Source organism: Arachis hypogaea, chromosome 19, assembly GCF_003086295.3.
Source record: "Arachis hypogaea cultivar Tifrunner chromosome 19, arahy.Tifrunner.gnm2.J5K5, whole genome shotgun sequence".
Classification (NCBI taxonomy): Eukaryota; Viridiplantae; Streptophyta; class Magnoliopsida; order Fabales; family Fabaceae; genus Arachis; species Arachis hypogaea.
In genome coordinates, this window is record NC_092054.1 from 156,241,825 (window position 1) to 156,252,156 (window position 10,332).

Below are 10,332 nucleotides of genomic sequence, written 5' to 3' on the forward strand. Positions count from 1 at the left end.
GACCCTTCGTTTTGTTTGTTCTGGGTATTTTTTTTTTTACATTTTGAGGGACACAACTCGCAGGGTCCGAGTTCTGCTTCCTCTGATCCCACAACGAGGTGAAGCACCCCTCCTCCCCATACGCGAGTTCAACACTTTCTTTGGTTCCACATTCAAATTAAAAACTCACAAAATGATAGAGTATAGTAGCTTAATTTGTCGCACATGAAAAGTAGAAAAAATATCAATGTAAAGTAGGTGCTAGCTTGTGACAGTTAAGTCAAATTGGCAGTTTGGTTACAGCGAAGACTGAACTGAAAACTTCATTTTGGAAAGTGAAAGAGGTTCTTTAATTGTAGTTACTTTCAGCCAATGTGAATGTGACAGCACTCACAGGATTCAAACAAGACATTCGATTGGTTTCTGAGTAATTGCTCCACCACAGCAAGAATTTCTCTCTCTGGCCCTCCACACTTTTCACAACAACAGTCTTAGTATTATTTTTCAACCATCATTTGATTAATTTTTCCACAATACCCTCTATTTTTCTTGAATTTCCCTTTCTATCCTGCTACTTAAAAAGCAAAAGGTTAAGGTCTTAATTTGGTTTCAATGAATAGCAGTTTAAATTGAAATTCTTGCTGTGAAATTACTTTCCAAGTATTATTACTAACCTTCATTAACATACCTTAAATTGAAACTACTTAAAAGGAAGAAAGTGTATATGACTTTTAAAAAAGAAAAAGGAACAAAAGTTAATTTCTTGCTATATGTAACATTCAAATGTAAAAGCTAATAATTCCTTTTCACTAGTGTTCATTAACATTATAAAATACACCCTTACTACACTTGAGCCTCAAAATCACATTAATCCTATTGAAAAAACATAACTCAGACCGAATCCAGAATTACCAAAAACAAAAAGGAGAGAAGGCCGGTTAAGTGACAAGAAAGAGAGGAGGAGGAAAGGGTATTTCTTCTATACATAAAGTTGATATTCTCATAATTCATAAACATAATAAAAAAGAAACTATACAAGCACCATTTCGATGTGCATGGTTATAGGGCCATTCTTCTCTTGAGCAATTCCTGGAAAGTGATGACAAGAACTAAATTAGTTTCATGTATGAACGATTATGAGATTAGCCATGGAGTTCCTCTGTATCTCAGAAATGCTTCTTACCTGTTTGGTTGCTGCAATTGATAACCGCTCTCTCTCCTTCTTCTTGCGCCGGCATTCTCCACACCATCCAGCAAACGCTCTCTGATACTTGATCATCTCTCTAAATGTTGAGCTACACGACGGTTCATGCAGATGTTATTGACCATAGATAATACCATAATATCAAGCTTAAATCTTCCTGATGTTTATTGGAACTCAATTTTATGTTAAGCCCCAACAGACGATGAAAATAGAAAGAAAGAAAACTTCAATGGCAATCTAATACTCTATATACTTTGAAATAGGCATACACGAAAAATGTGCTATTTCAATGATGCAAGAGGCTAGGATTATTCATTTGCATTTCCTCAAGTAATGAAACAAGTGATGCAAATACCTTCTACACCAAAGAATCAAATTCATTCGCTTCCCAGATACCGTCGCTTTGGCACCATGCCGATGACGACCACTATGAAGAATTGCCTGTCCTGGAACGTGGGAATAATCGAAGATCTCCTACAAGGATTTGATTGGATTTTAAAACAAAGGTTCAAATAAAATCCATTAGTACTTATATTCAGTCAATACTATTCCAATACCGTTATAATATCATTTAATGTAGAGCATGAATTATTTGAAATCAACAGCTCAATTCAAAATATCTAGGAAGCGCTTGCTATTGCATTTTTGCCTTAATCACACCCCAACAAACACGAAGCGTTATTGCTCTCAATTTGGATTGTCTCAGGTCTCAGCTTACATGACAAATTAGAATCTCCGTATTAAGCTTCTATACGAACAAAAAAACATATACATAATTTTTAGTCTAAACTTCGGAAAGAATCTGTATTTTAACAGATAAGATGACGTGGAAAAGGAGAACCTCTTATTCAGCTATTAGCAAGATCAGAGAGTCAGGGGAATATATGTAACATCCAGCATTTTTATTCAAATAATATGAATCATCAATGTTACTAATTTCTCAGTTTAACTTTAAGAATGTATTCATACATGCTGAAGAATATATAGCTAAATACATGGTATTGAGTCCAAAATACAGTAAAGATGTCGACATACCTCTAGTTGGGAATCTGAATTCACATGTGCATCACATCGAGCACCCCGGAAGAACAGTTCTCCACCGGAAAATTCTTTACCCAAGCAAATATTCAAGGTAACTTCTGAGTCATCTATATGGAAGCCTGCAAAAATATTGCTCTTAAGACTTCAACAAAAGGCTAATAAAGCTACAGGGTTGAGAGGGGAGACAGAAGTCTGGTGTGAAAGAAATCAAAGCAAATAATACATTTGTATGATAGAGAACATATGTAAGCATACGGGTACACAATACAAGAAGGAAATAGATTGAGTATACTATTAAATCAGCGCGAGAAAAATATCTAACCGCATTGAACAGTATATATAAGGCAACAAGAGGCAATCTTTTGTTAGAGTGAACTTGAATTTTAAAAATCAACATAAATTGGACAATAACTGAAATTCAGTCGGTCAGGACGAAGAAAAGATATCCTACTAAACTCAAGACATCTGACTGGCATCTCTGCATTTCATAGAATCATCGGAGCTCTTAACATTAAAAGCTAAAGTAAATACCATAAAGAGTATTGTAAAGTAAGTTAATATTAAACTCTAAGTAGAATTGCTGGAAACAACCTACATATAACTCATCTTTGAACAAAAAAAAAAAAAAAAGTTGCAGATTCCAAGCCTTAGGCAATAAGAAACTCACAAGAATACTGAGCTTCAAAACCTACCAAGTTCTCTATCCCTGTGGATCCCATATTCAACAATAAATCCATGATGAGTGTCCAGAGAGCATCCACCGAATTCAGCAAAGAAAACTACAAATTTTCAAATTGCAAGGGTAAGTACACAACTTGTTTACTTAGTTTTTCTTTATCTTAATTCTGAGTCTCATCCACTCTCATGAAGATAAACAAAAATAACCTCGTGATAAGGGACGTATGAAATCTTTCATCAGTTTGTCAAGCATGCTTTCCATGCCAAAATCATCAAGAACAACACCAAATTTATTCATTGTATTAGGTCGCATGATTTTGAATTTGGACTCGTGGACCCATCTTTCAAAATTATCCACCTAAGCAATCAAATCTTGATGAGAAAACATAAAATGCAAATGTAGAGCAGATATGATAACACACTTGAAAGGGAGCGGAAAGAATTGTGATACCTCAGATACCAACATTTCACAAAACTCTGGTTGAAGCATTTCAAATGTATAAATTCCTCTTGTGGGTTCAGCCAGTATTCGTCTAAAACCTGCTTCCGTATTTTCTCTAATTGCATCGAGAAACGAGGGCACAAAAAAGTTTTCAGCATCCATGGTATATATCTCCTTATATAATGGCTACAAAAGAAAGGTGCAGTCAACAATTGGTAAGATCATGAATAATTAGCACACACATGCCACATATAGAGAAGAAGACAAGATAACAGTTCTCAGGTCAGCAAATTCTGGCATCAAAATGGGATCGTTTCAGGTTCCAATAAATAAGTGCCAAATAAAAGGTGCCTCCATCAGAAGTCTTAGATTATCCCATGAACAGCATTCCAACAGTTAAAGATCATAAATGAAACCATCAAAATTTAGTTAGAAAGGGACAAATCAAAACCCATTCCCAAGAAAACTTACTTGATAAGTGGACATGATCTTCTGCCTATATTCCTTGTGCTTTTGAATCTGTTCAGTCCAACACAGAACAACAAAATGTCAAAAATGTGAACAACAAAATAACGCCAAAGGCAAAAACATAGCACAAAATAGGGGAAAACGTAAAGTATTCATATCACTGCAAAAAGGGGATTGAAATTTGAAAGAGAATAAAAATTTCTCCTTTCCCACTCCAAAAACAATAAATACACAACATCTTCCCCTAAATTCTCTCATAATCTCCCCAAGTCAAAGCAACACTGCATTTCCAATCAAGGGCAACATCAAAATCAAGTTTTTATACAAAACCACGCGCCACCCAAATTCAAAAACCCTTACTTTCCAACAAATTGAACAAAACAGAGAAAAGCTGGGAAATTGAATGATACCCGAACACGATCACCCTCAGAGGAATATCGCATGAGAATGCTACTCATATACTGAGCCTTAACATCACGCGGCTTGTTGAGCATGTCGGGTGGCATGTATTGCTCCAGCGAGCTGAACACGCGTGGGTCGAACCCCAATTGCAGGTCTTCGTAGTTATCGGGCTTGTGGTCTTGCTTTGGGTCCGAGTGCAATCGCGTCGAACATGGCGTCAACGATAACCTCTGATTCTGTGGCCCAGCCACGTGTCCGTTTCCGATGATGTTGGTGGACACGCGGGGGTGTTGTTCCAGCTGTTGTTGTTGTTGTTGTTGTCGTTGGTGTCGCTGCTGAAGATGATGCTGCTGCTGAATAAGAACCTGCTGCTGTTGCTGCTGAAGAAGCTGAAGTTGTTGCTGATAGGTTATGCGGGGAAATGAACCGTTTTGATGAGCCATTTTTGAGAGAAAAGAGTGAAAAAGAAGAGGGCTTTATTATGTTTTATGAGAACATTGACGGTGGTTTAGGGTTCAGAGGAAGTAACGTTCAATTTTTGAGAGCGGAAGAGAGTCTCTGACTCAGACTCAGACTCACTCCCATGTGGAAGATCGTCGTCTCTTGTCAGTCGCTTCACAGTGCTGAAACCTCAAGATCTTAATCAACATAAAAACCAGAATTAATTATTCTTCCATGAATATAATTTGAAGGGTCACTCGTTTTGTAAATTAGTCATAAAACATATTTTTAATCAGATTTGTTTTTTAAATATTTTAAATTAACTATGTTATTTTTTTGTCAATTTTTTTATTAACGGTATCAGAATTTATTAATGTGGTAAGTTAAGTAATATTATAATACACATATAGGAATCTTAATTAATTATTAACATGATAAGTTTATAAAATTAGATCAAATCAAAACTAAATTGAGAGTAAAGCACTCAAATTCTTTAATTTGGAGTTAATTTGATTTAATTTCATAAATTTATATGTTAGATTAAGATTATTAGGTATGTGTTGTGGTATCTTTTAACGTGTCACATTCACAAATTTTAACGTCTTTAGTAATGAAAGTATTAGAAGAACTAAAATGACTAACTTAAAATTTTTTAAGGACAAATTTAATTATTTTTTTTAAAAGCTAATTTAAAGAAAGAATCGAGAACTAATTATAATATGTAAATTTCATTAAGCCAAGATAATTGTCTATCTTTGGATGTTTTATGGATAAAAGATTTATTTAAAAGAAAAATGATTGAAAATCTAAAAGTATCCTCTTAATGATCATTTTAATTTTTTAACTTTAAAAAATGTATATCTAAATTTGTATTCATTTAGTATTTAAAAATAATTAAAAATAAATTAAGACTCCTAGTTATTACTTATTCAAAAACTATTGAGTTTTTTATTTTGATATTTTAAGCTGATTTATAAGTGTTAAAAATAACTTTTATTTTGGATTTAGATAAGAATATTATAAAATTCTATGTTTTTTTTTATTTTTTAATTTTTTACCAAAGAAAGGAAGACTCAAATCCACAACTTCTTAGATGAGTATAAAAAAAACTATGTCATTTAAACTATAAACTCATTAACATAAAATCCTATGTTTGCCCATAATTGAATGTTAGTATATAATTTTTATTTTCTATGTTTTTCTCTTATTTTTTTATGTACTTTTTTTTGGTCATACATAATTACACACTAAAGGTTCTATCATAGCCCACCTACTGCTGAGATTCGAACCTGGGATGTGGCTATTACGAGGCCGACATTTTCTCTTGCTTTTCTCTTGCTTATACCAATAAAAAACGATGAAGATAAAATGCTACTAAAACAAGGGATACAAAAGAAAAAGAGGCCATATTTGTTCATCAAAGTTCATTTGTCATTAACTAAGTTGGATGTCATTAACTAAGTTGGAGTGGTCCAGTGGTTAGTTCACTAATCTGTTTAAACAAGCGTTGAAAATTCGAATCCCACTTTGTACCTGCAACAACTTATTAGCCAACAATAAACACTTAAATAAAGTTTAGATTGATCTAGTAGTTAGCTCACTAGTCCGCTTAAACAAATATCGAGAATTCGAAAATAAAACTTTGATCCTTGACGGATTAGATAAAAAAAAAAAGTTCATTTGTCACTACTTCAGCGTGATTGAAATTTTAAAAACTTATGCTCAGTCAATCTCAGAACAATTTAGAAATTAACTTATTATTATATAAACAAAACAAAAAATTGATTTGACTATTTATTCTATTATAAAAATCCTATTTAATGTAATATAAAACAATATTTTACATCGGTCATTTATCAACTAATATAAATGAGAAAATGCCAAATCATCTACATATTACTAAATCAGTTTTGGTTAAATATTGTGGCAAAGGAAAGAAACAATGCTAGTTAACGAAGAAAAACTGAGCGATTATTCGCACTTCTCAATACTAAATATTGCACTCATAAAGGATCCGATATACAGCCCAATATTTAGTTTCCTATCACAAATGGCACTATTGAGTATTGAACAAAAGCTATGAATAATAGCACAAATAATAACTAAGTAATAAACTTCGTTTTACTTTTGTTTTTTCCAATTCCGAAATTAAACTTAAGGCCAACCTGGAGTGGCACCAAGAAAAGCTTGCTTACTTGCTCCCACTTTATTCAAACTCAGTTGCTAAGTGTTGAAAGGAAAACAAAAATACAACACCATCTAAGTCCTTCTCAGATTTTGCTGATGCTAATTACGAACGAGAAAGATGGTTAACTTATGTGCCAAAGGCTTCTAGTAGGTATAGCCCTTGACAAACATTCCCTTCTTGGCTTCTTCGCTTTCACCCTCGGCAGAATATCTTCCCAACTGAGCCAAGGAGTTTGCTTTTGCGCGCACCAAAAGAGACTTTTGAGCCGCTTCCACATTCTCGGGGCATCCTTGCCATGTCTTGAGCACAGTGTTCTGCAGAGCTCGTGCATATGAAAATGAAACGTGCCATGGGTTGGGACTTTGGTTCATTGCGTTAAGGTTCAGTGTTGCTTCCACTTCAGATTGTCCACCAGACAAGAACTGAAAATACAAATGGAACATAATTTACGGTTTATTATAGTGATTGTAACTTCCAAATTCTAGTATAAATGCAATCTTAAATGTAAAAAGTAATTAAAATTAGCATCATCTCAAATCCTAAAAGACACGATACATGCACTCAACACGATCATAATGCTACGTATCAATTTGTGATAAGAGGAAACAAAGAACAATAGATGTACCATGATTCCAGGGACTGCAGGAGGAACTCTTCTTCTAAGCATGGTAAGTGTATATTTGGCAATGGTTTCTGGAGAAGCCTTTTCCTTGTGCTCGGCCCCAGGTGTAACCATGCTAGGTTTGAGCAAAATTCCCTCAAAAATGACATTGTTTTGAGCCAAATAAAAGAAGACTTCTGACCAGACCTTCTCTGCCACTTCTAATGTCCTCTCAATCGGGTGATCACCATCTAGAAGAATTTCCGGCTCTACAATTGGAACAAGGCCATTGTCCTGCAAAGAAACACAAATGATGTCCATAAATGTAATATAATTGGTAAATCAATTCTAACTTTTCACATATGCATGGAGACCAAAAGGATAAACTAAGGAAATGCACCTATTACTATGAGAATGAGCTAATTTCAACAGAAAGAGAGTCAATAGTGAAACAATACCTGAGAGATAGCAGCATATCGTGCAAGTCCCCATGCTGCTTCCTTAACAGCTAATGCAGAAGGACCACATGGAATGCTAACAACTGTCCGCCTGTACAATACAAAAGCAAACAATCAGTTACATTCAATTTCGATAGATCTTATCCCCAAGAAAATTTCTTAGAGAATAAAAGAAGAATGACTTACCACTTGGCAAATCGAGCACCTTGCTTGTAGTATTCAGCAGATCTTGAAGCCAATCCATCTAGCCCTTGGCACCAAGATTCATTGTTTGATCCTGGTAGTGGGACCAAGCCCTAAAAGGAGACAGAAAAAAGGATTAATTACTAATTAGTAATAGTAAGACAGAATTCTAGTGACATGAAAGAATTACTCAAACAAGAAACCTTATCAACTTTGATGCCAGGCACAATGTTCTGCTCACGAAGGCAATCAACAAACTTCTTTCCATCGGTTGTTGACTGGTAAAGGGTTTCCTCAAAGAGAATGGAACCAGAAATGTATTCACCAAGGCCGGGTGTGGTCAGCAGAAGCTGCCTGTAGGCCTGACGATTGACCTCGGTGTTGTCCAATCCTATCGATGCCAACCGCTTCCCACAGGTGGCATTGGACTCATCAATGGCAAGAATTCCACGACCAGGAGATGCAATAGTTTTCTATACCACCAACAAAGAAAACAATCATAGGAAATCAGCTGCAGCCATAGTAAACCTTCCAATATGCTATTACCATCTACCAATAACTAAACTAAAACCTAGCCCACTACAGAAGAAGGAAATACATATCTTAAGACAAAATAGAGGAATGTCAGGCCAGCAGCAACTTTTGTGATTTGTAGCCATCAAATAACCATCAGTGATGGTTTTAATGGTGTGAGATTTCATCCAATGGCTCACTTCTCTTTGCTGGTTATATGCTGGCCAGAATTTAACAAAGTTGCTGACCCCTAGACTTTTCCAACAAAGATATTTTCATAACCTAACTCACATGACTTTACTGTAGCATAAAAAGTCAAACAACGTAGAAGTAAATTAATAAACAAAATTAAAAACAATAAAAGGCTAATCAGAGACGCTAACCAATAATCAATACAAGAAACAGTTTTTTGAGAGAATTTAGCAGAAAAGAATCAGAGCACGCGTTGAAGAACAAAGATGCATGAAGGATCAACGTTGTGAAGGAAACAGAGAGAGAGAGAGAGAGAGAGAGAGGGAAGAAGGGACTAACAGCGGTTTTGACGAGTTCGTCGGAGTAAGAGGTGGCGCGGATCGGGAGGGAGACACGGCGAGTGGCGAGGAGAGACGAGGATCCGGTGCGGGAAGAGAAGGAGTTGTTGGAGATCCAGGGGGAAGACAAGGAGCTGAGCTTGGCGAAGCTTGCACACGCGGCCATGGCTTCGATCAAAGAGAAAACGAAAGGGGTTGGGATTTGCAGAGAGAGAGTTGTGAGATTGTGATGGGTTTATGTTATGTTTGTTTGTTTGTGTCTCGGTGAGTCCGCGGTAGGTGAAGCTGATGCAAGTGGAAAACAAAACACAACTACCAAGCGGAAATACCAAACCTACCCAACACAATTATATCTTTTTATTTATCTTTTTTTCCCATCTTTCAATAAATGGATAGGATATGATTCTCTCATATTTTAAATTTTCGGAACAAGATATCAAACGAGTTTATGTTGTTTTAAAGTTGGATGATCCAGTTAGGGGTGCACATGGCCGGGTGAAGCCGGGTTTGATTTGATCCAGACTCGACCCAAAATATCCACCGGGTTTATTTATTAGACTCGAACCCGACCCTAGACCCGATGAAACCAATACAATTTCGGGCCACAATTATACCGGATAAAAATCAGGTGAAAACCGGGCCGTTAACATTACATTACGTTGATACCTTCTTGTAAGCTAGCATGTAAAAATATCTAAATTTTCAAGACTCCAACCATTATTTAACATGGTAAAATTCACTTAGAAAAATATAACAAGAACCAACCCTTAACCACAATTAATACTAAAGTAAAACCACAATCAATACTAATATTGTCTAATAATACCAAATATTTAAATCAATACAAATAACACAATATTATGCATTAGTCTAAAATTTTATGCATTCTAAATATAAAACCTTAACTTATAGTCTTATAATGACTAATAACACAAAATATTAAGGTTTACAACACTTAAATTCCACATAAGAATAATCATGATCCATCACTAATAACACAAAATATTAATTGTGTATGATGACCGGGCCACCGGGCCGACTTCGGGTGACCCGAGCTATGGCCCGGACCCGACCCGAAATAATGACCGGGTCTATTTTTGAGACCCTTACCCGGCCCGAAACCCGATGAAATCACACCAAATTAGCCCCTAAAGTGTTCGGGACTGGGCCGGGTCTATGCACCCCTAGATCCAGTTAGATCCTT

General features: G+C 35.6%; 2 protein-coding genes across 2 annotated transcripts; both read right to left on the bottom strand.

Annotated features, from left to right (window-relative positions):
- Positions 1-738: 738 nt before the first annotated feature.
- LOC112776373 (2-oxoglutarate and iron-dependent oxygenase domain-containing protein CP2) lies at positions 739-4,986 on the bottom strand. The gene is made up of 9 exons (XM_025820520.3): positions 4,223-4,986; positions 3,816-3,863; positions 3,354-3,530; positions 3,110-3,260; positions 2,917-3,003; positions 2,219-2,343; positions 1,539-1,657; positions 1,163-1,274; positions 739-1,068 (listed from the first exon to the last, which is right to left on the bottom strand). Exons 1-9 carry the CDS (start codon positions 4,655-4,657, stop codon positions 1,039-1,041), a joined length of 1,284 nt encoding a protein of 427 aa, XP_025676305.1. The 5' UTR covers positions 4,658-4,986; the 3' UTR covers positions 739-1,038.
- A 1,618-nt stretch (positions 4,987-6,604) lies between these two features.
- On the bottom strand, positions 6,605-9,567 carry LOC112780016 (fructose-bisphosphate aldolase 3, chloroplastic). The gene is made up of 6 exons (XM_025824364.2): positions 9,130-9,567; positions 8,289-8,558; positions 8,089-8,198; positions 7,903-7,993; positions 7,469-7,738; positions 6,605-7,265 (listed from the first exon to the last, which is right to left on the bottom strand). Exons 1-6 carry the CDS (start codon positions 9,292-9,294, stop codon positions 6,987-6,989), a joined length of 1,185 nt encoding a protein of 394 aa, XP_025680149.1. The 5' UTR covers positions 9,295-9,567; the 3' UTR covers positions 6,605-6,986.
- Between the last annotated feature and the right edge of the window lie 765 nt (positions 9,568-10,332).